This window comes from Mesoplodon mirus (assembly GCF_964341445.2).
Source record: "Mesoplodon mirus genome assembly, chromosome: 3".
Classification (NCBI taxonomy): domain Eukaryota; kingdom Metazoa; phylum Chordata; class Mammalia; order Artiodactyla; family Ziphiidae; genus Mesoplodon; species Mesoplodon mirus.
Window position 1 is genome coordinate 123,162,083 of NC_138978.1, and position 27,102 is coordinate 123,189,184.

The 27,102-nt window shown below is 55.7% G+C and overlaps 2 protein-coding genes across 2 annotated transcripts in view; both read right to left on the bottom strand.

Annotated features, from left to right (window-relative positions):
• Nucleotides 1-158: 158 nt before the first annotated feature.
• On the bottom strand, nt 159-18,235 carry IGSF9 (immunoglobulin superfamily member 9). Its single transcript, XM_082612975.1, has 21 exons — nt 18,105-18,235; nt 15,893-16,143; nt 15,466-15,654; nt 10,466-10,618; nt 9,288-9,442; nt 8,936-9,053; nt 7,180-7,321; nt 6,943-7,088; nt 6,708-6,850; nt 5,349-5,489; nt 4,713-4,829; nt 4,351-4,501; nt 4,031-4,154; nt 3,602-3,777; nt 3,114-3,364; nt 2,820-2,904; nt 2,547-2,723; nt 2,321-2,363; nt 1,146-1,997; nt 778-905; nt 159-547 (listed from the first exon to the last, which is right to left on the bottom strand). Exons 2-21 carry the CDS (start codon nt 15,948-15,950, stop codon nt 366-368), a joined length of 3,531 nt encoding a protein of 1,176 aa, XP_082469101.1. The 5' UTR covers nt 15,951-16,143; nt 18,105-18,235; the 3' UTR covers nt 159-365.
• Nucleotides 18,236-24,206: 5,971 nt separating this feature from the next.
• Nucleotides 24,207-27,102, bottom strand: part of SLAMF9 (SLAM family member 9) — a gene marked incomplete at its 5' end in the record, with an annotated part of 56,739 nt that continues 53,843 nt past the window's right edge. Inside the window, 8 exon segments of the mRNA XM_082612208.1 lie at nt 24,207-24,445; nt 24,449-24,546; nt 24,952-25,147; nt 25,151-25,168; nt 25,171-25,226; nt 26,286-26,421; nt 26,425-26,603; nt 26,606-26,626. Of these exon segments, the coding sequence (XP_082468334.1) occupies nt 24,350-24,445; nt 24,449-24,546; nt 24,952-25,147; nt 25,151-25,168; nt 25,171-25,226; nt 26,286-26,421; nt 26,425-26,603; nt 26,606-26,626 (800 nt within the window). The 3' untranslated portion in view covers nt 24,207-24,349.

Below are 27,102 nucleotides of genomic sequence, written 5' to 3' on the forward strand. Positions count from 1 at the left end.
AGTACCCTCCTTTTTTAGGGTTCAGGGATTTTCCAACCTCCCTCTCAAATTCAAAGCAGATGACACACAGAAAATTTTCAGACTTTATTCACCTGTAAAAAAACCTCACCCACACCACAAACACCACACACGCGCGCATGCACACACACACACACACACACACACACACACACACGGGCAGACCTAAGATCCCTGTTCCAGTCCCCAGACTCTAGAGGCTCAGCACATCCCACACTAAGCCCACTGTCAGGGTCTGTGCCTGAGCACCAAAGGAGGAGCGGCAGTGTCCCAGGCTGGAGCTAGTTTTTGCTGGGGGCCTTCTTTGCAGGGTCCATGTGCCTTCCCCCTGCCTCACATTAGGGAATTCATAGCAGAGTGGCCTGTTCAGGGTGGGAGACTGGTTGTCGATAGGCCGGTAGCCGGAACCTAGCAGCATCTCGACGGCGGCGGAAGGCCAGGAATTCCTCCCGAAGGGCAGCACAGCGGGCCTCAGGGCCAGGAGTGTGGGCAGTATTCAGGAGGCAGCCCTCCTCTGGAGTCTTTGCACCTGCAAGAGGGCGGAATAACGAAAGGAAGAAGTCTTAAGGCTCCCTGGGTGAAGTCTTGTGGTTCACCGGCACCATGAAGCTCTCTAGGGCCTGCCAATGCAGAGAAGCCAAGACAGCAAGAGGAGAGGGCCTGGGGCACAGGGCCCGGCTGGGAACTGACTAGGTCCTAAGGGTGTGGGTGCAGGACAGCAAGGCCAGGGGTGCCTGCCTTTCTGGAGGGCACCCACACCTAGCTCGGGCTCAGCTTCAAGTCGGGATCGAGGGCCAGTCAAGCCCAGGTGCAGAGTCTCCAGCAATTCCATGTCCCCTGGGAATTCTGAGTCCCATTCATAGTTCTCATCCACAGATGTGTTCCTCCTGTTAAAAGGGACAGATGTTTGGTATGGGTGGAGCAATGGAGGGTAGCCAGAAAAGCCTGAACCCGGGGACCCCAAGCTGAGGGTGGGACATGGGTTTCCTCCGAAGATCCCTGGACCTCAGCAAAAGGACCTCAGCTCTCCTGGTCCCAGGGTGGGAATGGAGCAGAGAAGGCAGACGGTATAGGAGAGGGGTGGGGAGAATCTGGATAGGGCAGGGCTGGGCAGGGACTGCCCTCACCTCGTGCTGACTGTCACCACATGCTCCCTTCGGGGCCACCTCTCAGGGCCACTGGCCCAGCTGCTGGTGTCTCCTGGAGCGGGGCTGAGGTAGCTGCCTCCTGCAGAGGGGGCCGTGGAAGGCGGCCGAAGGAAGGAGGCGCTGCCCCGCCCACTGCTCTGGCTTGTGAGGCTGCCCCGAGGCGCGGCAGGCAGAAGGCTTGGCAGCAGCCGCTCCCTCAGTGTCCAGTCAGTCAGTGCTGTGTACGGGGGCTCTGGGGAGGCCCCAACCCCAAGCATGGCCCCAGGAAGTGCTGCCCTGGGGAACTCAGAGCAGGAGTCCAGGGGGTGGAGGAGAGATGAGGTGGGGCGGGGCTGGGTATCCATGTAATCTGGGGAAGGAGCAGGCTCCTCCAAGGGGGGCCAGTCCCCATCTACATTCATCTCCCTGAAGAAGGGCAGGCTCAGGTACTGGAGCAGGGGTCCTGGACCTGGCAGGGAACTGGGTGGCGCTGCTGGAGGGGGCCTCACAGGGCTGATGTCTGCAATGCAGAGGGGCTGGGGCATCCCACTGGGGCTGCTGCTGCCATCATAGGACCTGGCCTGACGCTGAGCTGGGGTCCGAGGCTCAGCCTGCTCAGGGCCTGACTTCTCTTGGGAGGTCCCCACCTTGGGTCCCATCACAAATCTCCCATCTGGTCCCCGGCAAATGGGCTCCAGGGGTAAGGGCCCCCGGCTAGGTGGAGGATCCAGAGGGGGGCTGGGGTGTCCAGCGGGTTCCCCCCAGAGCAGACTCTGGCGCAGGCTGGGAACTGGGGAACACTGGAGCTTCAGCTTCGCCACGCTGTCAGGACTGCCCGAGCCCGAAGCAGAGCTGGGGAAGGACAGGAGATCAGGGTCTGTGGTAGGGGGCCAGTCCCCCTCCCAGGAACTAGGGTCAGGCCTTGAGAGGTTTGATGCAGAACAGAGCAGAGCTAGGGAGAGCAAGGGAGAAAAGGACCCACATGGTGGAGGGGTGGAGCGGTGGAGGGAAGGCACAGGCACCACTGGACCAGCCCCCAGGCTGGGGCCTCTGCACTTCCATCCTTACCTCCCTCTCACTTCTGTTCCTACCCCTCCCCAAGGTGCAGAAAAGGAAGCAGAGAGCCCTGGTGCTCACAGAAGGCAGAAGGAAGCCAAGGAAGTGGAGGGACTTACTGGGGAGCTGACTTCCTGGCCAGAGAGAAGATAAGAGGTGGATCTGTAAGGACAGGAGAACCAGAGGTGACACAGGCGCCCAATCCCATCTGCCTGGGAAAAGTGGAGGCCAGTGGGGAAGCAGGACCATGGGTTGTGGGAACACACCTGGCCCACGCAGGAGGGAGGGATTTCTCCTCCAGGCAGGAGGTGCTTATGGAGGGGCGGGGCCTGGCAGGTGGCCTACCTTGGCGGAGGCGTTTTCGGTGGCGACGCGCGGCTCTGCGCCGGTTCATAAGGCAAGCGGCCAGGATACTCACGAGGACAGCCACGCCCAGGAAGCAGACCCCGCCCACCACGCCGGCCAGCACTGGCTGGGGCAGGAGGCCCGGCAGCTGTGTGCGCGAGGGGTAGACCTCCAGGCCTGGGCAAAGGGCCACGGGGGAGGGTCGGTGTCCACGACTTTGTGGGCTTCGAGCCCCCCAATCCCCAGGGCTCTGCCCTCCTGCCAGATTCTCACCAGAAGTGGAGACGTTGGCCGTGTTGCTGGGATCACTGACATAGCTACCGGCGAAGGCCACAAGGCGGAACTCGTAGAGAACGTCCTGGGGGTTGGGGTCCAGGAAGGGGGTCAGGGCTCAGCACTGCCCACCCCCAACCCCGTTCGGAAAGACTTTGCAGTTGGAAGGTACAGGTGAAGTGGACAGCCGGAGGTGAGGATAGTCAAATCAGGGTGAGATCAGGTTTGGGGAGTGAAGCAGAGGGCTGGAGGGCTGCTGGGAGGACCCTCCCTGTGCCCACCTCCCACACCTACCTTGATAAGTCCTGGCACCAACAACTGCATTTCACTGCCTGCCACGGCCCGATCCAGCACCTCCCACCCCTGGGAGCCTTGCCGTGCCTCCAGGACGTAGCCATCCAGTCTCTTAGGGACCAGTTCTGGGGGATCCCAATGCAGGAGGACTCCCCGGGGTGTCCTCACTGCCACCAGACCTCTCGGAGGGGACAGGGGAGGCAGCATCTCTGTTGGGGGAGGACTGGGGGCAGCTGGTGTGGTAGGAAGCCCTGAATGGGACAGACAGACTTGTAAAGATCGGATTTCCAGTGCTCCTCCCCTGCTCCTCTGGCCTTCGACATCCCCTGGTGCCCAGCTGCTCTCCCAGAGCCCCTAAAGACAAGCTTGGATCATCTTCCACAAAGCCCTCTGGCCCCCAAGCGGCCCAGCACCTCTGCCCCCTCCCACCCAGGTCCCTACAGCCCTTGCCTATCCTTGTCTGCTGCTCTGGATAAGAGGTCTCTCACCTTCAGGGGCAGACAAGACGATCTCGCTGAAGGGCCCGCTCCCCAGCTTGTTCTGAGCGAGGACGCTGAACTGGTATTGGGTGTGGGGCTGCAAGCCTGGCACTAGGAGGTAAGCAGCCCCCATGGGCACAGCCAAGGACACCCAGTCGTAGTGGGCTCGGTCAGGACGCTTTGCCCTGGAGGACAGGAGGAAATGGGGGGCACCTCACCTACTAGGAAGAGCAGGAAGGTTGGAGTCCAGAGAGCTGACCTCTCCCCTCCCTTCCACCATCTGGGGTCTCAGGACCTGGGCCATGAATCCCTGAGATTCTCTGGAGCTCGGGCAGCAGAGTTAGGGCAGGGCTGGGATAGAGGGCTGGGAGAAAAGGCAGAGGGCCAGAGAGAATCAGGGTGTTGGAGGGAGAGGGATGGCAGGGGCAGGTCACTCACAATGGGGTGTACCAGACGCTGAATCTCTGCAGGTAGCCACCATCAAAGCCAGGCTCCCAGGAGACATTGGCACCCTTGGGCAAAGGCACGACAGACACATTGGTGACAACGTGGGGGCTGGTGCCTGGGTGGGGGGAACAGAGGGATGATGGTCAGGCTCCTGAGGGACAGCAAAGAGCTAGGGGGAGACTAGGGCTTCGGCCCTCCACCCATCATTCCAGGGGCACCCCACCCAAGATCCCCCATCTGGGCCCCCCAAAATGATTTATTCCCGTCTCCTTCCCACATGGCTGCCTCCAGCTGGCTCTGCCCCCACTAACCCAGCACGTAGACATTCGTGGAGGTGGCCACTCGGGCCACAGCATTGCTGGCTGTGCACTCCCAGCGCCCGTGGGCCTCCTTGGTCAACGGTCGCAGGATGAGGCTACTGTTGCTATCCACCTGGGCCTGGCCCTGCAGCCCCCGGCCCACCTACAGAACCACTGGTCAGCCCTGAGGACACACGCAGCCACCCCTCACCAAGGGCGCCACTCATCTCTCTGGGCAGCTCCAGTTTCCTCCCCGCCCTGCCTCTGACAGCCCTCTCCTCCCCACCATCTCCCTCCCACAGAACGGCCAGGGGCATGGAGAGGCTGGGGCGTAGCAGGCATGAATACAGGAGGAGTGGGGTCAGGAGCCTTACCTTAGCCCAGGAGATAGTAGGAGAAGGGTCTCCTCGGGCAGAGCAGGGAATGAGTAGCTCCCGCCCTACTTCTTGGAAATATTCTTCCTTGGGCCGTTCTAGAAAAGCTGGGGGAGCCTGTAAGCCAGATCTGGCATTGGGAGGGGGCTCTCTCACACTGCTGTCTAAGGGTCGTTACTTCCCCTCTGCGGGGCCCCCGTCATGCTGCGTCTGTCTCCATCTCTCAGTGTCTCTCTAGCTTTCTCTCTGTTCCCCAGCAGGGGAGCTGTAGGGACATTGCTGGAGAGACGAGGGCCTCTCAGAACACCCTTCACCCTGCCCTCTGCTTCCCACTCTCTTCCCTCTAGAGCGGAAGGCAGCCTGGTCCAAGTTAAAGGGTCGGGGCAGGCAGGATATCTTACTGTGTGGAGGTGACCGATGCCCCACCTCCCCAGCACCATCTCTGCAAAAACCTCTGTGATGGCATCTGATAGCTGCTGCCGTGGCCACCATGGGAAACACAGACTGGGAAGCCCGCCCCACCTCCCCACATGTGTCTGTCCCACCCGCCTCTGTCAGCCCGGTGTCAGCACTAGGCTCACATCTTCGGCCACCTGACCCGCTGCCGCTGCCCCCCCCCCCGACCCCGAGCCTCACCTTGAGCAGTACGCGGGTCACCGGGGAGGGCCCTGCAGTGCCAAGACGGTTGTAGGGGGTGCAGGAGTATTCTCCCAGCACATCCTCATTCCCCAGGGCAATGATCAGGGAGCCTTCTGGGCCCTGGGACCAGCCAGGGAACTGGAGGCATGAGGAGATGACAACCAGAGAGAGAAACTCAGTGGAGGCCAGACCAGAGATGGAGAGAGGCAATGCGCAGGAGGGACCCACATCTATGCAGAGGATGCCACAGCCCTACCCCTAGGCCAGACCTCTCTGTGAATTCCATCCTTCCTTTCTCTTTCCTACAGAGGGGCCACTACCAATGGGTGTGAAGACTGGGACTGCAGACTCCAGGAGAGCCACTCACAGGGAATCCAGTGTGCACGGCACACCCTGGGGTTGAGCTTGAGCAGTGTGGGTCTCCCGGCCTGCTGTCTTCCCAGCACTCCGAGATTACATCCTGCATCTTCCACCCCAAACTGGTTCTTCTTCCTGGCTTCCCTAGTTCAGCGTTAAAGGCTAACATCCGACTCCTCACTGTGTCTCACGCCCCACGTCTGTCCTCCTGGGAAGGCCTTTTGTCCCATCTATCTTCATGTCCTCCTTTCTAACTCAGGCCTCGTAACCTCTCACCCACACTCTCATTTCAATAGCCTCTGTACCCCCTCTGTCTGTCCAGTCTCTTCCTCTCCATTCCTATCACACCGTTGCCCAAGCAACTTCACTGCCTCTGAATGGCTTTGGACTTCTCTTTTTAAACCTTAGACAAAAATTTACTGAGCACCACTACAGTTGCAGTAGCCCTGGGGAGACTAGGATTAAAAAGATGAAATACTAGCCCACAAGGAATTTGTGGTCTTCGCCGACAAACAAAAGATCTCAATCACCGTGGAATGAGGTAATATTAACTTGGCATCCATAGTTCCTCCTTTTGGTCCCAACCAGTCTTTCCAGATTTCTCTACACCAGTCACGTCCCCATAGGCACTGTAGCTCCCCGCCAGCTGGTAGACTCATTATACCATAAATGCACTATGCTGTTTCCTGCCTCTGGGCCCTGGTTTCTGCATGGAATGTCTCTCCACCCTTCAAGGCCCATCACCAGAGTCCCAGAAGCTGTTGCTGATCTATCCTCAACCAGTCCTAAGAGGAAGGTGCTCGCTGCCTCCTGGCCTTCTAGCAGAGTGTCTGCACAGCTGTGCTGCCCCCTGTAGGCATGGGTGTCTCTGCTCCTGCTCCCCATCTGACAACCTACACAGCATGTTCCCCATTCACTGAATTGATCTAATGCCACCCCAGCTGTCCTGGCTAGAATACCACCAAGCTAAGCCCTCTATCCCCTGCCCCAAGCCTGTACCTTGTCCAGCTGCAGGGCCTGCCCATCCTTGGTCCAGCTGACAAAGAGCAGTGGGGGGTTGGCACGAACTGGGCACCGGATCACCCCCCGCATGCCCATGGGCAGGGGTGTCTCAGGAGGCATGGCAGTCACCTGGGCAGGGTCTGGGGGGAAGCAGTGGCAAGTTGTCGGGGAGGAGTTTGGCCTGGCCCAGGGGAGGAGAGCAGTCTGGGGAGGGAGCTGGGGTCAGGCTTACAGAGAACAGTGAGGTAGGCAGAGGCCGAGGGTGGGCGTGGAAGGCCATTGCTGGGTACACAGGTGTAGCGGCCCGCATCATCAGGCTGGGCGGCCTGCAGCCGCAAGCTGCCATCCACCAGGATCCGCACTCGGGGCTGCAGGCGGCTGCAGTATGGCACGTGGGCAGGGGGGTCCAGGCCTTGCTGGACTCAGACTGCCCATCAGTTCCCCACACCCACCCCACCCCATGCCCCACCTAATGTGGAAGACATTGGTGCTGTCCTGGAACCAGCTGTAGGTGAGGTTAGTGGGGTACGCCTCAGCCTGGCAGGCCAGGGAAACATCCTGGGAGGCATTGACCGTGCTGTTCTTGGGGGGCACCACGATGACTGGGGGTCCTGTCGGGAGAAGCACACGGGGAAGGGGAGGCCTCAGCCCAGTCTTCCAGGAACCCTGAGGGTCACTTCTACAGTTCTTCCCAGGTCCACTCTCTGGAATACAGGGCTGGTTGCTACAAAGCCTTGGGAATGGAAACAGGTCCTAACCCTTTTATTTAACACCCTATTTATTTAACCCTTCCTCTGCCCTGGCCAGCTCCCCTTCCCATCACCTCCATTCACCTAGTTTCTCGTGTGTGTGTGTGTGTGTGTGTGTGTGTGTGTGTGTGTGTGTGTGTGTGTGTTGGTGAGGGGGAATCAGTTTTACCCCTCTGATCATCCTTTACACCTTTACACCCACTACCCTTTCCATCCCTCATCTGTCACATCTGAAATCACCTCTATGTCTCCTACCTTAATCTGGGTACCCAGTACCTTACCCCAAGATGCTGCAGCAATCCCTGACTCCAGGCTCCACCATCACTGCCACTCTGATGGCCATTCATGCAGAAATGCCCGCCCCCCCACCTTTGGCCACAGAACATGTCTACTCAAGAACCCACAACAGCTCCTGGCTCCTAGCACATTAAGCTCAAACTTCTTGACCCAGCCCTGTGGGCCCTTGTAACCCCTGCCTGGCCAACTATCTTTTCATATGTCAAGTCTTTGTGAACTCTTTCAGGTCAGTATGGGCAGCTCACTGTGCCTATGCCAGTCTCACTCCCATCTCCATGCCTTTGCTCTCTGAACCCACAGTCTAGAATGCTCTTCCCTGAGAGCCTGGCCAGGCCACAGAGCCCCTGCCAAACCGTCTCTAGCATCTGCAGCTGCACTGCTGTTTCCCTTCTCTGGGCTCTTACTGTGTGAGTGGTCAGTAATAAGTGGTAATGATATGAGTTGGTGTATAGAGCGCTTACAGGCATGCCGAGCATAGCTGAGCACCTCACCTGCACTATTCTCATTTAATCTTCCCAAGAGCCCTTTGTGGTAGAAATTAGTCTCCACTTCATAGGTGAAGACATGAAGGCTCAGAGGCAGAGAGACTGTGAGGTGACTTGCCTGAGATGAGCGGGGAAGGCAAATTCATACTCAGGCCTTCTCAACACCAGACTTCACCCTACACCACTGCCCAGCACTGCCTTTCCCACAGTACCCAGGAGAGCAGCACTTCGCCACTGCGTCTTATTTCCCCCTGTGGGTAAGAGGCTCCATGAAGGCAGAGTCTACTTCTCAGCTTTCTTTCTAAGGGGAAGGGCTTGGCCAGGAATTACTATGATCGTTGTGCTCGTCTGAACCTAATTCTTGTAACAGTCCTGCGAGGAACATAGGAACCTCTTTGTATAGATGAGGAAACTGGAGGTCAAGGGGGTTCCATGGCTCATGGTCCAACACCAGCACTCATGCCCTTCTCACTATACCACATTGCTGGCACTAAATATCTATCTCCATTCACTGATCCTTTTACAGGCAAGACGCTGGTTTTAGAGGAAGAGCCTGCATTGGGAGCTCCCTCCCTCTCCGTGGGCCCCTGCCCTCAGGCACAAGCCCCCCCCCCCTGCTGGCTGTGTGCACCTCCAGCCACAGGTCAGTCCTCTCACGTGTGTCCTGTTTCCCGGCCCTCCCCCGAGACAGCACCTAGCACCAGCAGCTGGGTGGCGTGGATGGCGCTGCCCTCAGTGCTGGAGGCTTGGCAGGTGTAGACCCCGGAGCTGCCTCGCTCCACCCTCCGGATCCGCAGCGTCCCGTTCTGCACCTAGAATCAGAGTGGGTGAGGAAGGACCCTTGTGTCTCCCCTGCCCAAGGCGGGCCTCAGACCCCGCACTTCCGAGGCTGGCCAGCAGAGGGAGGCAGCGTGCTGGGCTCAGGGAAGCCAATGCCAGACCCCTCCTCAGGCACGTCTCCCAACCTCCTGGCCTCCAGCCCCGCTCCCAGGCCACTAACTGCCTCACACTCTATCTGGCGCACCCTGTCCAGCCCTGGGACTCACTTGCACCTGACTCTGGCCCTGGCCGAGGTCCTGTCCTCGGAGCTTCCAAGTCACACGAGGTTGGGGGCTGCCGCGGGCCGCGCAACGCAGGGTCACAGGCTCCAGTTCCCGCACTTCCAGCACCTGAGGAGGCGTCTCCAGAAATTGAGGGGGCGCTGCAAGGAGAGAGGCGTCAGGGATTGCCAGAGGGGCCATCAGCCCAAAGAGCAGCGTCCGAGGACCAGGGAGGCAGATCAGGGCCTCAGCCTTCAGCCCATCAGCCCACCAGCTTCATAGGAATCCCCAACCCAGGGCCACCCTGTCTGCTGCACCCAGGACCCAGTAAGGATGCACAAGCCCAGTTTCCCCACTGGCCTGCAGAGTTGGTGAGGGAGCTGACCACCAGGCTGGGTGTTCAGAGCTGGGAGAGAGCTAGGTGCCCTCTAGAAAAGCACTGTCCTGGGAGTCAGGGGACCTGAGTTCTAGACTGCTCTGCCACTAATCAGTGGCATGACCCAGTCTCCCCATGCCCCATCTATGAAATGGGAATAATTATGACCTCCTTGCTTCTTAGGGTTGAGACAGAATTCATGAGGTACTGGGTTAAAAGGTGTTTTGAAAAAACAAAATGTTGTATATATGTGAGTGATGTTTCACTCAGGGCTCAATAACCCCTTATCCCCTCCTACCCATTACCCTCTATTGGCCAGGGAGGCAGGTGCAGGGAAGAGAGAGGAAGAGGAAGTTCCTAACAAAGAGCTGAGAAGGCTGATTGGATTTAGGTTTGAGGAACTGAAAGGGCAGAAGTGGGGGTGGCAGGGGTAAGATGCAAACAGGGAGCCAGCAAACAAGGGGTGTCAGCAAGGGTGGGGCATCGGGACTGCCCTCCTCCCCTCCCCCTCCTTCCCCTCCCCACCCTCCTCTCTCCCCTCCCCCCTCCTTCCCCTCCCCCTCCTTCCCCTCCCTTCCCTCCTCCTTCCCCTCCCCTCCCCTCCTTCCTCCTTCCCCTCCCCTCCCTCCTCCTTCCCCTCCCCACCCCTCCTTCCTCCTTCCCCTCCCCTCCTTCCTCCTTCCCCTCCCCTCCCCCTCCTTCCCCTCCCCTTCCCCCTCCTTCCCTCCCCTCCCCCTCCTTCCTCTCCCCTCCCTCCTCCTTCCCCTCCCCTCCCTCCTCCACCGCGTGCCTGCTCCCAGCTTCATACAATTGACTGTGAGGTGCACCCAGGAGCCGTTAGCAGAGTCGTCCTCGGGTCTGTGCTGGTCCAGGAAGAGCACGCGGCACTCGTACCAGCCCTGGTCCTCAGCCCGGAGCCCCTCGATCTGGAGAGATGCCCCTTTCTGAAGCCGGACACGCCCTGGGGGAGGAGCCCTGGATCAAGGGTGCTGAAGGGACCCCATGGGAGCCCCAGGCCCCTGGTCACACTGGTCATTCTCAGACGTCAAGAACAGGCTCAGTGTCTCCCAGTTACCCTGATAGAGTGGTGTCCAGAGAGGCACAGATGGAGTTGGGGTCACTGAGGGCAGATCTCTCCCTTCAGCCCCTCTGATGGCTCCTGCCTTTCAGCAGCTGGGACCCAGCTTAGACAAAGAGAAACCAGAGCAGCAGCAGGTGGACACTGAACTACGCCCAGCTTCCAGGACTGTAGGGGGAAGGGGCTTGAAGAGCCAACACTTAAGTCTCCTCTGGATTCATACAGAATCTGCCCATCCCTGAGCTCTTTTTGTAAGGGGGGTCCCGGGAGTACTCCTGCCAGAGGACTCGGTGCCCAGAAACCACAGCTGTGTTTGGGATCCACACCTCGCCTACCAAAGCCCCTAATCCGCCAGGGCTATTATCAGCGGCCTAAGCGCCTTAGGGTGGCCAGAGTCCAAACCAGCCAGGCAGCAAGGTCAGCAGCCTCCTCACCCCATCCCCTCACGCTCCAGGGCATCCAAGCCCCGGCTGACAGACTACACAGAGCTCCACAAAGCACCCAGCCCCAGTGCAAGCAGACAGCGCCCTTCCACCCTGACTGGAGCCCTGCACCCCAGACAGCTTCGTGGGTCCCTGGCAGTGCAGCCTAGTGAGCAAGGCACACACTTGGGAGCCACAGAAACCTAGCCTCCAGCTCTGCCATTTACTTCTTTAGCCAAATCACTTAACTTCTCTCTCAACATCAACTTCTTCATCTATAAAATCAGAGAGAAAAAATCCAGGTAGGGTGGATGGAAGGCAGGCAGCATGGTGCCTGGCATCAGCGGGTGCTTAAATAAAAATGGTTGAACAAATGAATGAGCTCATGATTTGAAATCAGCAGCCTGCATTCAACCTTGGCTCCATCCCTCACCTGACGACACACCCTCTCCTTCTTCTCCCCTGTATTAGTGAACAGTGCCATCATGCACGTCACCCTACCAGAAACCTGGTGTCACCTAGATTGCTCTCCCCATTAACCCCACATCTGCTTGTTCAGTAAGCCTTTCAATTCTACCTCCTAGATGCTGTTTCCCTCTCTACCACCTTCTCTTTAGTTTAGTCCCATAGCATCTCTCACCTGGGTTACGCCAACAGTCCACAAAGAGGTCCCGCTGCCTCCAGCCCTCCACATTCATCAGCTACCCACCCCGCCTTGACCTTTGATAGGGACAACTGACATTTTCTAATTCTTGTGGGTTATGCCAAACAAAGGCAACCAGACTGTGCCCCTACTTAGCCCGTTCTAAGACTGGGCAATCTGAAGCTGCTCACACACTCGCCCCCTCCGATCTGCTTGCATTCTACCTCGAGGGTTCACCTTTCTGAAATAGAATCAAAACCTGTGGGGGCCCTGAAGCCATCAGGAAAAAAGAGGAGAAGATCAGGCTGAGGCCGGCGCTGTGCTCATAGGCAAGGGACTTTTTTCTTCTAAGAATGAGGTCCAAGGGTGCAGATTCTCTAGAAAGGGTGGAGCTGCTTAAAGGGCTAGGTGTTTAAATCCCCACCTAGAAGATAAGCCTGGGTCGTGCAGGTAAATATTGAATATGATCACACCCTTCCTCCCACCAGTGGGATTCCTCAGTAACCCTAAACTGCCTGGCCATGGGACCCCCGCAGACCCCACTGCCACCTCTTCTTTTTTCTTTTTTCTTTTTTTTGGCTGCGCCACGTGGCTTGCTCCCCAACCAGGGATTGAACCCCGGCCATGGCAGTGAAAGCCCAGAATCCTAACCACTAGACCACCGGGGAACTCCCTGCAACCTCTACTACATCCCGTGTGATGGCAACTTTTCATTATGGTGATCTTCAGTCGCTACAAAGAAGGAAGAAGAGGGAAGGGAAATAGAGTTTGGGATATGGGCCATGTAATAGTAGGCATTGTCACCATACTTAATCCTTCCAAGAATTCCATTATAGAGGAAGGAACTGATGTTAAGCTTCTTTCCAATAAGCTACTCAGTGATACAGCCAGGTCTTCTTTCTCATGATGCAGCACACTCTCCCTTGCACACCAGTGTGAGGATCAAGTGACGCTCAGGGCACTTATCACTGAGCATAATCAGTATATTCTCACTCGGGGGATGTTGGTAGCCAATGGGTAACAGCTCCAAATGTCTGTTGATCAGAACATCTAATAAAGCATAGAGTATGTCCTAACTTTTCTGTGAGGTATGAATGGCTAGACCTGTAGAGTCACAGAAGGACAGGAAGCTGGCCAGGGGCAGGCCGTCCTGTATCCTCCTGAGTCCTGGGCCCCCCTCCACCCACAGAGCCAGAGCCTGAGTGTCTTTGGACCTCCCCACGTGCAGGGGAGTATAGAGGAAGGAGACACAGTCCCCATTCTTGCAAGCTCTAGGAAGGCAGGGAATCCACACTCATGGACATGTGCAAGTTCATATACACATAGAAGCTTAAAAAATATTCCAAGAAGCTAAGGAGCAAGAGGAGTATGGAAGGCTTCCGGGAAGAGGTGACTCTGCAGAGAGTATGCAAGGCTAAAGGTAGTGAGGGGAGATGATTGGAGGGAGCTAGGTTGTTCTAAATGGAGGATAAGATAACTGATTTGTATCAAATGACTCTGGACAGAGAGAAAATTCATGTCCCTTCTGCCACATGGGGTATCTTGAAACTCCCAAGAAATACAGCACAGAAGTCGAAGACCAGAAGCTGGTCCCATGAATTAGAAGAGCTGATCTAAGATCCACCCCAGGAAAGCTGGTGTAGAGGAAGTGGACCCTCTTTCCTCTGCACGCCTAGTCACGGTTTCACAGCATGCAGGCACTCTGTACAGGCTCTGTGCTGGGTTCTTTACGTACAGCAGCTAACTTCATCCTAGGATTTAGTCCTGGCTTGTTTTATACTGCTTTTTACTACTTTTGTACTAGTCTATAAATCCAGTCTCCTCTGCTAGATGGATTCTAGGGTCCTCAAAGATTGGAAGCCTTCTCTTCAGTGTAATCCCTGAAGCTCCAGTCTCTCTCATGGTCCCTCCCACATTCTACGCCACAGGCCTCACACACACAGTCCCAGGCCATCTCCCCTTCGCTTGCCCAGAGGGTTTATGACAGGACAGCATTGTCCTTAGCAACCTTCACCTCCCGTTGCCTAGCAACTGCAGTTCAGAGTCCCCTACACAAAGGCTGAGAGGCCCCTTCCACACTGGGAGGCAGTAAAAGGGTTAATGGGTGCAGGGGCCTCTCCCCAGGGCCCTGACTCCCCAGACTAGCCCTGCCCAACCAGGAGCTCCAGAGTTGGGGCAGGGGTGGGCATGAAGGGCAGGGGCAGGAAGAAAGACTTGCAGCTCAAAGGAACACCACAGAGACAGAAAGAAAGCCCACAGGTAGCAAAGTTGCTACCGTCCAGTGGTTTGTCTGCCTGAAGGACCTCAAGACAGGACGGAGGGCAGGGGGTGCGGGGGGAGGAGAGTTGCACATCTCCCTGGGGGAAGCCCAGGAAAAGCCCTTCTCTCCCCTGTCCTCCACCTCCCCCTGCCCTGCTGTCAATGTTCTGCCTCTGCGGAGCCTCAGCCTGACAGCCCAGCCCCTCCCAGCCCGGCGGGCAGAGGCAGGGAGGGCTGATGGGCACAGCCGTTGTCTCTCCACTTGTCCTAACTGGGGCCCCGCTTTCATCAGTTCTCCGGGGGCTTGTGCAGACACATACGCTCCCACCAGGCTGTTTGCCAACAACTGCCCCCAGTTTGAAAATAAACTCTTCCCCTCTGCAGCACCTGCCTGAGCCTCCTCCCCTCTCTGCTCAGCCTGCCCCTCAGTGACAGCTCAGCCAATCCTGTGGCTTCTCCCAGGATTCAAACTAAAGAGGGAAAAGGGAGGGGGTCCCCCTGCCCCCATCGACGTCCTCCCAGGTGGCCTTTCCTGGGCTTCCCCTCTGAAGAGGAGGCAGCCAGACTCTCTCCCCAGCATCCCCAGCCCCAGCCCTAGGCTCTCCCACACACTGCCCTCAGAGACCTGCACTAAACCGCTCAGATTAAGGCTCCATCGGGGATTAGGAGGAAGCTGAGCCTTTCGAGGGAGCCAGCTGGGGCACAGGAGAAGGCCCCTAGGGAGGCCTATACACTATTTTAAGTCCATACAGAAGCCAACGGAAGCAGGAAACCAGCCCAGCTCCATCCATTTGCTGATCTTTAGGGGAGCCTGGTCCATCCCCAGCCCACCCTGTCCGTGCACAAACTCTGCTGTACCCAGAATCAGAAGCAGTGGAGAAGCAGACAGGTCGTAAACCCACCCAGGCTGCTGCCCCGTCAGCCCACTCCCTAGAAGCCTAGAACACCCAAACTAGCATTTAAGGAAGTAGGGGAGGAGGAGGGCAGGGCAGTGAGAAGACAGCGGAGCCAGGGACCAGGAGAGGGCCAAGTAGGGAGAATAGGGAGGATCAGGATGGTCTGGGAGGTTTCATGAGCTCTAGAAAGAGTGATTAGAGAATTAGGATGGACACTTGGAATAGGGCTGCAGGATCTCTTTTGGAACAGACCATGTGGAGTTTTAAAGAGACCACATGTGTGTCTGTGTGTGTGTGTGTGTGTGTGTGTAAATGAATGAATCCTTCAATGAATGAACACTGCTTGGGAGCAGGGCCACGCTTGTTAAGCAGAGTTCAGGCAGTGGAGCTGGAGATGAGGTTGGGACAGGGACAGGCACAGAGCTGTTAAGAAGAGGTCTTGTTCCCACTCTACCCAGTCCACCTTTGTTGGGGACACCTCCCGACCTCCCACATGAGGATAAGCCTTACCCACGTAAGCAGGGTCGATGCGGGGAGAGTAGAGGCCGAACTGAATGAAGATGGGAAGCGGGAATCCAAAGCGCAGCCACTCGATGACGTGCAGAGGGGGCCGGCCAGCCGGGGGCAGCAGGTCACAGCCCAGCACCGCACTCTCCCCGGCCCGGCCCACCACCGACACCACCTCAGGCTTCCCTCGACCTGCAGGGCAGGTGGCATGAGGACACAGCAGAGGGCCAGAATCAGGGCTGGGAGGGGAGATACCCTCTCTATCTTTGTGGGCTCCCCAGGCCTTTGTGAAGTGGTTGAGGAAATCCTCGACTTCTGCAGAACCAGTGCTGTTCCTCCCCTCCGCTGACCTGCGCACAGAGAACCCCAGGGGACCACCACCCACCCCAAGGCCAACAGGGAGTTCCGGAGCCCAGGAAGTCCAGCTCACCGTCAGCCCCCTGGCTGATGATCAGGCTGAGGATGGCCAGACTGAGGCACCAAACCATAGCCCAGCTGCCTGCTCTCCCGGCCCCTCCTATCCACAGGGGCCCAGACGGAGGGGCCCAGGGACCTGCACAGCCCAGCAAGCCCTGTCAATCCTTCTGATTGGGTAACAGGGGTCAGCTCTCACTCTTCTGGACAGTTAGGGCTTGGCTCATGTAACACCTGATGAAGCCGTCCTCTGGAGCACCGCCAGATCTAGATGCAAAATGCAAGGCAACATGCAGAGTGGGCCAATGTTGGAAACCAGAAGAAACCCCGAGTTAGAGAAAAGCTGGAGGTGAGCAAAGGCAGAAAAAGGAGAGAGGAGAGCAGATGAGTGGGGGAGGGGCTGGGGTGAGGGAGTGCCGGGTGGGGAGACCAGACAGGTGAGGACATGTGGGGAGCAAAGGAGTTGGAAAGATCTTAGAAAAAGCAGAGGAATTCTGGGGATACCCAGGTTACTAAGGCTCTTGGAAAGCTGAGCCAGGAGGGAAATTGAGTTCCTACACACTTGGAAAAGGACTTCTCAGGAAAGTATGGGAGATGAAGAGCCCCCACAGCCCAGCCTCTTCTCCCTCTTCTCTCCTTAGTCCTGACGCTGATAACAAGGTAGCAGATAGCAAGGTAGAACCAGTATTATCGCCTCCACCCCACGGTGACAAATAAGGACCTTGGGTATCTCAGAGCTTTGCTCAGGCGCACAGAGCCAGTTAAGGGCAAAGCCTGGATGAAAACCCAGAGAAAGTGGCCCCCAGAGCACAAATCCTTGCCTCATTTCTCCAGCCTCCGTGAACCCTGCAAGCTGGAGGCCCTGTACCTCTTTCTCCATCAGCCTCCCAATACTGCTTTAGCCGTGAATGAGTCAAACACTTGGGAGAGGAAGATTGCCTCCCCATCTGCTGGTATGGGGGGCCCAGGCAGCATCCTCCAGGTCTGGGCAGGTCCTGGGGCTGGCGGCTGGCGCCACTTCCTCTTCTTGATGCTGACAGGCAGCCCTCCCTCTGCCAGACACCATGACCCAAGTGCCTTAACCCAATTCCTCCCGCTTACTCTCCCTCCAATATCTTCGGGGCCTAAGGTTTGCTAGGCTCCCCCTTCACTAACCCCAGGGGCATGGTCCATGAGAGGCTAAAAAGTCAACCAGTCCCTAGGGTGTACAAAGTGAGCCCTGGGCCATGGAGGGGAGGAACTCTTGACAGCCCCAGCCCCTGAGCATCTAAGGAAGTCACAGCTGGCTGGGGGTGGTGGTGGGGGGTGGTGGTGCTGCCTTGGGCCTGGCAGATCCAAGTGGACTCTGCTCTGTGGGCCTCCACCCCACTCTTGGCCTCACAGTTCGGAATGGGCTATAAAACATCCTCCATGTCCCTCAGCCTGATCCCTGCCTGTACTGAATGGCCCTGCACGTCTTACTCCTGATAACTCACCAGCAAACATCCATCCCCCTTGCTTCCCACTGTCCCCAGCCACCTCATAGACATATCTTTTTCCAAATGCATAGGAACCCCCAGTTCCCTCCTGGCTCAGTTTTCTGAAAACCTCAGTATCCAGGTTTGCCCAGAACTCCTCCGTTTTTCCTAAGATCCTTCCAACTCTTCTGTCGCCACTACGTCCTCACCTAATAGTCTCCCCACCCAGTACTCTCTCATTCCCCCATCCCAGTTATCCCCACTTCTCACAACTCCCACACCCCAAATTCCTATTTTTCGCACCTGATCTCCAATTGCACCAGGTCCTCTCCGCTTCAAGGAACTCCCTGTCTCCTCCCGAATCGCCACTCACCCACTTCTCCTATCCTCTCTTCCCTGGAATTTCCCTCCCTCGAGTTCTCTTGCCTCAGCCCACAGTACACTTCTGGTACCCCGCCCCCAATTCCCTTCTCCCTCGCCTTCTCCGGACCCCTGGAACTTCTCCCTATTTTTGGAACCCACCAAACCCCCACCCCCACCCCAGGCACACTCATTACCTCCAGAACTCCTCCACTTCTCCAGGAGCACCCACCCATCCACCCACCCAGAATTCCACTTCACTCCCCAGAACTCCCCTAGTTCTGCTCCCCAAAGAATTCCACTTCTCTCCACAAGTCCCCCGCTTTTTCCTGTCCCCCATAACTCCCGCACTGTTCTCCATCCCCCCGCCGGCACCCCGTTCCATTGCCCCCAGGGCGCTCCCGCCCTCACCTGCTCCGCACCGCTCCGCTCCACTCTTCCAGCTACACAATAGGGGGCGGACCCGCCTCCCAGCCTCGGATGCCCGGAGCGCAGCCGGTCGCCCTGGAGACCGCCAATCCCCCTTCCGCGGCGGCCAATTGGAGCGAGGAGAAGGCGAGGCAAGGCGGGCGCGACCCCCAAGCGGCCTGGGAGTTGTAGTTTCGAGAGAGCAGGACTGGGTGGCACGTGGGCCCGGGTCGCCCCCTGGTGGAGCTCGATACAACGAAGGGTGGAAAGGCCGGTTGGCCGCTTCCCGCCGCAAGCTTGAGGGGCTACGCTGGTCAGGTCCCGGGCTCCCGGGGTCGCAGGAGCCGGCCCTCAGCTGGCTCCTTGCACACCTTCCTTCCTGTGTAAGCCACCTTGGACCCTCTCCGCTCCCCTAACGGGCTTAACCGCAGAAGTGGCAGCTAGGGTTGAAATCTGAGCCCGGGGGCAGAAGCACCAAGCGGGGAGCAGGACTCCCCGCCCTCCTCCCAGGGGACCCACCCCGCTCCTCCGATCTCCTCCCCCATCCCCATTCCCACCTCCACACATTTCTTCTCTGGCTGGACTGGAAATACCTGTCTGCACTGGCGAGCTCCCAAATCTTGCCCAGGCGCCGCCCACAGTGTGCAGAGGGGAAGGCGGCGCTCCCAGCCTGAGGTTGCCAAGTTAGCTACCAGCACCAACCACCCAGAGAAACGGGCCCAGAGGGGAGAGACATCCTGGCTCGGGAGACAGAGAGGAGGAATGAAATAAGTGATCATTTACTGAACCCCTACAGGGAGCCAGATCCTGGACTACATGCTTCATGACTCTTATGTAACCTGTACAGAAACCCTCAGAAGTAGGTATGGCTCCGTTTGACTAATAAGAAAACTGAGGCTCCACGAGGTGTCGTCACCTGCCCAAGACTTCCTGTCTAGCACAGGACAGAGCTGGAATCAGACCCAGCTGGGGGTCGATCACACCCACCCCCTTGGAAACTTCAACAGCAGGCAAAAATACATCTTGCATGTCTGCCCCATAGAGCTTTCTACCTCCTCACCTTGGTGCCACCTTGGGGATGCAGGGTCATGACACCTTCCCCACCAGGCTTAAGCAGTCTTAAGTCTGTCTGGGTGCTGCCCTGGAAGCCTTCCCTAAAAGCAGCACTCTGATCTCACCCCGGACTGAAGTCCTGCCCCTCAGAGTGCACCATTCCCAATCATGGCCTCAACACCAGGAGAGATCCAACAGAATAGGTCTAACCACGGCTCACACTGAACTCGGAGGGACATCGGTGAGCGGTCCTGAAGAGATATCTTAGTTCTCTGCCCAGAAATTGACCCTGAGAAGCCTGGATGAAAACCAGGAATCCTAACCGCCAGACCACCAGGGGCTAGAGGCTAGAGACAAAGTTCCCTGGCTCTTACCTCCATTGAAAGTAAGAATGTTTCAAGGAGGCAAAAACTGTAAAAACAGGTACAAAGTTTATTATTAGAGACACAGCACAAGTGGGAGAGCACACAGAAAAACAGTGTATTTAAGACTGAAGCAAGGTAGAAATATACACCTGGAGAGAAAGGGTATGGGCGTCCTCTCTAATGAGGAGGAGCACAGTAAAGAGGTGACTTAAATCACTTATACAGGACAGTCCTTCTGTGTCTTTGTTTACCTTTGGCATATTATCTCGTTTCTTTTTGCACACCTGACCAGTCCTAGGACCTTCCCCAACATGCGTGCACAACTTTTAGCTAAGATGGATCCCACCCCAGAGGCCCGTGTGTGCACATCCACACTTATTATGGGGTGGTGCCCCCTCCATTTTTGACCTCCAAGGAGCCTTCCTGCTCATGTGCAGACAGGGAAGTTTCCCTTAACCTCAGGAGTGGGACCCTTATCTCTTTACTTCAGCAGAGTTCAGCTTCCGCCACTAACTTTGTCCTTGGAGTGCCTGGGTGAGAACAAAGCTTTAGTTTTACTCCACACGACAAACACCAGCTGTCCAGCCCAAGTGCCCATCTATCTCCTACCTCAAGACCCCTGCCACATCCCCCCTTCCAGGTGGTCATCCAGCCCAATACATTCTGGGCCAGGAAGCTCACCACGCCTTACAGTGACTCATTCCATCTTCAGGGACTTTTTTTTTTTTTTTTTTTTGGGGGCTGCACTGGGTCTTCGTTGCTGCACAGGCTTTCTCTAGTTGCGGCGAGCAGGGGCCACTCTTCGGTGCGGTACGCGGGCTTCTCATTGCAGTGCCTTCTCTTGTTGCAGAGCACGGGCTCTAGGCACGCAGGGTTCAGTAGTTGTGGCTCACAGGTTCAGTATTTGTGGCTCATGGGTTCTAGAGCACAGGCTCAGTATTTGTGGCGCATGGGCTTAGTTGCTCCACAGTATGTGGGATCCTCCCAGACCAGGGCTCGAACCCATGTCCCTTGCATTGGCAGGTGGATTCTTAACCACTGCGCCACCAGGGAAGCCCCATCTTCAGGGACTTTGACTGCTCGAAAGTTCTTCCAGGTGTAAACATCTGGGTGCTTTTTGCCACAGCCTGAGATGAAAATGGGGGGATGGGAAGTGGGGGGATGGGAAGTGAGGGAGGAGGCAGGAGCAGTGGCCTGATCTCTCCCACAATCCCTCCAGCAAATTTTCCCAAAGTGGTTGCTTCCAATGTTACAATGTAACAGATTGACCTAACAGTGCTGAGACTCTAATGAAAACATGTCAGTGAACACAGCATGAAAGCAAGGCCAGGCAGAATGCCTAGGAAAGATGGTCGAAGAGCGCAACCTCTTTTACATCTTGGCCCCTCACCAACTAGTGGGAAAGACCTCCCTTCCCCATGTTAGAATCAGCTCCATCTCTGGTTCAAAGGTTTCATTTCTGCTGTCTCCAGTGTTTTCTTGAAGATAAGTTAAACTCTTTTGGACATTAAAATAATTTTTTGTAAAATTGGGATTTAAAATGATTTTCAATTTTTTAAAGTTTATGATATGGTCATTTTTTTTTCTGGAAGTTTATTTTATGTTTTATTATTACTGTCATTTTGCTCTGATTCAGATGCATCTTGTTGGCTTTTTGGTAAGAAAAGGAACCTAACCCTAACTTGTTCCCTCACCATGCCAAGAGTGAAAGTCGGTAAAATTAGTCCCTGAGGCTCAAAACTAAAGATTTTCCTCTGGGTTGTCCTGGATCCATAATCATCACCGTCTGGGATAGTGTATTCAATCTGCTAGGATTCTACCTAGCATCATTCTACCAAAGCTTCAGCCAGCCCACGTATTTTCAACTTGTTGACAAGAAGACCAGACAATGTTGTCAATTACAGGGACTTTGCTGACCACATGCTATGAGCACTGGTCCTGTCACCTGATCAGAAAAGAGGTATGGTTCCTCATCGATTGTTCTTTGGCTGTTGGCGTGCCTATCTGCTGACCCAACGAGACTCTAGCTCCATGAGTGGGTGGAGTTGGTCTTGTTCATCCTTGAATTCCTCCCCAGCCCTTAGCCTATCAGAGGGGCCCTGCCTACCTCTCCAGACTCATTTATCACTTACCCCTTCATCACAGGGCAGCAGCATGTGGCCTCGTAGTCCCTAGAATTCATGGTGCTTGTTCACTTATCAGTGGCTTCCCACTTATCTTCTGTCTCGCTAGAATGTCCTTCTCTCCCTTCCCTGAACTCACTGCTAACCACAGGTCAAAATTCTGTTTACCTCTTCCCTCCAGGACACCATCAATGACTCCTCTCACCACGCCCTCACCTTCACCCATAGCCCTTGTCACAGCTCATTGTAATTATATCTTACACACCCCACAAAGAGTTCCTTGAGGGCAGACAGTGTCTTTCCCGCCTCTCCAGGGCCAGCCCAATGCCTGGCACTTCAATGCTCAAATATTATCCTCCTCCCCTCAGTTTGCTTTTCACCTATTTCAAAACAGCAAACTTTGCAAAAGGCAAAGTGCTGTCAGGTGATTATTATCCTGGCTTCAGAGGAAGAGGCCTGGGTCTCTCTGAGCTTATATTCCACCTTCTTGAGGGTCTGAGCCTTCGTCTTCCAGGTGCTCTGGACTGGTTGGGGACCTCAGCCTTTCTCTGTTCAGAGACTGGGTGTGAGAAGGTATTTTGCCAAATTCCAGGGAGGGCCCTGGGCTAGCCATACAGGGACATTCATTCCCTTATTGACTTCCTGTGCCAGACTCTGAAATATACAAGAAAAGACCTGCCCCTGTGTGTGCAAGATGGCTGTTGGCCTTTTCCACTCAGTCTCCAGAAAGGTATTAAAGGAATTGGAGGAGCTGGGTGCTGCAGGCTTGGTCCTGGAACTTCGTGCCTTTTTGGAGGTGGGTCTCCTCAGCCCAAAGGGAGGCACAGAGAACCAGCCTCAGGCCAGGGACTGCCTTCCAGCAGGACAAGGACTCAGGCCTTCAGGGAGTAGAGTGGATCGGTTGCTATTCTTAGGAGCTCTTTGGGGACCGGTTTCCCAACCTCATCACCTCCTTCCCAAGCCCTACAGGGTTCCATCTCCTGCCCAAAAACCTAGACAGGAAGCCCCTGCTTACCTCCTGGCCCTGCTTCCTTTCCAGCCCCGGAGACCCTGACTCTTGGTTTCCACCATACCCCTGGCTGGAGTGTCCCAGTGGAGCCCCCCTCCTGGAGTGTCCCAGTGCCTGGTCCATGTGTCCTGTTTTCCCTAAAGCCATCCTTGGTCCCCGTGGTTCCCCAGTGCGTCCCATTGCCCCTTCACAGCCTCAGTGTTCCTTTTCTTGGGAATCACTTTGGAGGTCAGCATCCTTCTCCTCACTGAGAGGGGAAATCCAGATGCAGAGGGATGTCCGGCATGGCTTCTGCCACATGGCTCTGTCTCTACCCCTCAGACCCTCTTCTAAAATCCCCCGGGGTTACCGGCTCCTCCTGCCCCTGTGGGAGCCTAGGCGTTCACTTAGCCCTGTCTCTGTAAGAGCGCCAGTCAGCTGCACCTGTGCATGACTCTCCTTCAAAGTGCATGTTCCTGGTGGAAGGGGACGGTGCCTCCATGGACATCTGCTGGGCAAAGTGTCCCAAGCCAGAGACCAGTGGCAGAGCACAGCCCAGATCTCCTGAGATCTCACCCAGTGATCTCCCTACCGTATCCTTCACACCACCCTCCTCCAGGTCACTCACTCCCTAGGCATGTCCTGTGACTTGAGTGGCTTTCCATTCCCTCCCCAATTCATCCCCCTCCCCACCCTGCCACAGCAGCCACATTAAGTAACATCTACAAGATCTGATGTGGGGAGAATGACCAAGACTTAAGCAGAGGGTGAGGAATTCAGACTGATCACTGGGCTTTGGAAAGAGAAAGAACATATAAACTTAAAGGCCTTTGTGGGGGGGATGGGTAATATATGTATAGCGGGTGGGCATTAACCCAGGACAAGAGTCTAGAGAGAAGGTGTGAGGCCTGGAAATCTATGGAGAAGGGACAGACAGGACAGTAACACCAACCACAAACAGAGGTCAAGGGTTCAGCCCTCCGCTATTAATCCGGCTGAGTTGCCGTCTCTGTGGGGCAGGCACCAGAGCCCCAGAGAAGCTGGCACCAGGGAGATGACGGAAAGGTCAGAGTAGAAAGGTCAGACCCAGAGTAGGACTGCACTGGGGTGCTTCAGAGCGCCCGTGCCGGACAGCCGCTAGATTGGGGTGGGGTGGGGTGGGGTGGGTGGGAGTAGCTAAGTGAACTCATCTGCCAGGGCGGAAGGAGGGTGTGAGAGCAGAAAGATCGGCAGGAATAACACCACTCTTATGTAGAGTTCTCATTGCCTGAAATCTCCCATTCACGTGTCACAGCTTCAATTAGGTTAAAAGGAATCTCTCACTTTTCTTATTGAAGTGTAAATGTTATGTGTGTTGGTGGGGAATGGGTTAGGCATGAATAATAACATACCAACACTTCATTGTGAGCGGGTCTTTTAGACTCACTTTCCTTCCCAAAGGCAGGTGAGGGAAGCACGTGGGGTTGGCAGAGGGTAACTGGAATGGAAGAAATGCAGGAAAGCAGGTTTTGCCAGTCACCCAGTGAAGGACCAAACAGCTCCTCCCAAGTGAGGTCACCTAATTTGACTTTATTGCCAGACAATCTTCCCTCGGGGACCATGGCCCTTGGGACACCCATCCCTTGGCCCCCTGGGAAGAGATGAGTCTGCGAAGGAGAGGAAGGTCTCCCTTGGGGCTGGGAAGAAACAATGCTCAGGGCAGGGGTCCCCAGGGGGCCATCAGGCCAGGCTGGGGCCAGGCTTCCCCTTCTTTCTCAGTCTCATTCTGTTTCTCCTGAGTTTCTTCATTCTTGGCATTTTGCATCTTGTCTGGACTCAGAGCCCCACAGCAAGAATTACAAAAAGCAAGAGGATGAGCAATGCCTTGGCCAGGAGACAGAAGGAAGTGGAGGACTTCTCCAAAGGGTAGCCAATATCTGGGACAGAAGAAAGCAAGGAGAGAGGGGCTCCCCAGAGGGAAGGTTTGGATTAGGGGACAGACACCTACCCCAAATTCCACACAGGGGGTCTCAAGTTCACATTCAATTGATGTTCCTTGGCAAGTATCTCAGGAAATGTATATTCTATTCACGGAATTTCAGGGTCTGGGGTCTGGGGAGTAATCTCAACCTGAGTAAGAGACTAGAAGGGACCTTTGGAAGCTGGGAGGACTAGGAAGGAGCACAGGGAAAGTGGGGGGCCCCTCCCCAATCCAGGGCTCAAGTCTCCACGGGAGTAGTTAGGTCTAGATTCCATGTACTCTCCTGGGGAGAAGGGAGGGAGGGAGCGGGTAGACTTGAGGCCCTGTGGTCGCTCAGGGGATGTCTCTGGGGCCCTGGTACCTGCACAGAAGGGCCCAGCAGGGATGAGATGAGAACTGATGTCACTGATGGAGTTGTTTGCCCTGCATGTGTAGGAGACGGCCTTTTCCCTGGGCCTCCAGGATGTGCTAAGGACAGAGCCTTCGTGGGCCATGTCAGCGCCGTCCTCCCAGGATATCCAGCAGTAGGTCACATCCAGGCCTGCCTTCCCTACGGATCATGTCAAGGACATATTACAGTACCTTCTTCCCCAGAGATCTCAAAGTTCACAGTCATGTGAGGCTGTGAGAGCCATCCTAGATGAAGGAGAAACACAAAGACCCTCTAAGTAATCAGGGGTTGGGTCTGTTTTCCTAAGCTCTTCAACACTGGGGTATGGATGCTGCCCACTGAGACCTGCTTCACTTAATAAACGAGCCAAACTAACAGCCACCATCAAACCTGTTGTTCCAGAGTCCCCAGGGTAGCTGCCAAGCAGACAGAGCTGCTTTGGCATCTTCTACCTCCCCTTTATGACTTGCCTTCTCTCTCTTACCTTTGCACCCCACCTTCTTTCAAACTCTGTCCTGCCTCCTTGATCTTAGAAAATATTATCACCCCTCCCAGGGGCATTTATAGTTTAATCAGTGCCTCTGCAAGATTCAAGGTAGAAAATCAGTCAATGGACTTTCCTGGTGCCACAGTGGTTAAGAATCCACCTGCCAATGCAGGGGACACAGGTTCAATCCCTGGTCTGGGAAGATCCCACATGCCACAGAGCAACTAAGCCCAGGAGTCACAACTACTAAGCCCATGCACCACAACTACTGAAGCCCACACACCTAGAGCCCGAGCTCCGCAGCAAAAGAAGCCCCTACTCGCTGCAACTAGAGAAAGCCCACACGCAGCAATGAAGACCCAACGCAGCCAAAAATAAATAAATTAATTAATGAAAAAAGAAAATCAGTCAATGTCACAGGCACTAAGAGGAAATTTGGGTTCAAGTAGAGAGGAGACCCTGATTAGTAGCCCTCAAATCACACAGAAGGACAAAAGGCTCAAGAATGGAGGTGGCATTCATGCCCAGGATGCAAAATCTCACTGGGAGAGAGAGGCTCCCTAGATGTCTGTAAACTAAACCCCTGACCCATCTCACTGCGTTGGGCACATCCACAGGAACAGCCTCAGTCCAGGGTCTTGCTACTCCAGGTCACTTTACCTGCAGTGCAAATACTGGGGTCAGACACACTGGAGGCAGACTGCCTTCCCATCCCAGACCCTCAAGCCATAACCCTGAGTCCTAAGACCCCTGATCCTTTGTGTGAGAAGCTCAAGAGAGCCAGAAAAAGCAGCTTTATGGTTCCCAGTAAACTCACGGTACACACGAAGATTGTAGTGCTGCATGGTGGAGATCTGGGACGCCCTCAGGTTGACTTGAGCTTGGTAAGGCCCCGAGTTCTCCCAGCTCAGATTGCTGATGTGCAGGTAGTAGGTGGGCTCCAGGAAGCTCACTCAGCCCTCATAGCGAGGGTTGGTCACCATGATGGTAGCCGGATGTCCCTCTTCCCCTGACATCACAGTGGCAAGCCTTATGTGGGAGGACCAGATGATGTTCTCAACCTCTTCATCAAATGGTATTTCCTGGGGGAGGGTGATGGACTCCTGAAGGACCGCAACCACTTCCTTGGGATCCCCCCATCTCCAGAGTCCCCTTTGGCTGCAGATAAAGAAAGAAAAGATGGTGTCTCGAGTCTGTTGAGACTGGCAACAGGGCTGTGGTCTCAATCTCAGTTGAGTATTTTCTATGACCCACACTCAACCTTGTCCTCCAGTTGCCTCTTCTGGCTCTAGCTTTTTGCTGCACCTGACTTGAGCACCTACCAGAGCTTGGCTTCCATCTGTGCCCCACCCTCCAAATTTTCTCTTCTCCATTCGCTGTCCTTCCATATCCTCAGGAGGGATATGGGGCTGCTTCCCCTTCCATATCCCCAGGTTTCCTCATCTCTTGGTCCTGCACTGAAGCCACACCCTAGTCCTCTTTACTCCAGAAGAGCTGAAGCATTTGGTCCCAAAGGTGGTGAATTGCTAGCCCAAGACCCAGCAGGAGAACAGAGGGGGAAAGAGATACTCCTGTCCTGGAGCTAGCATTCTGTCTCACATTCCTGGAACAGCAAGAGGAGGAGCAGCCATGGA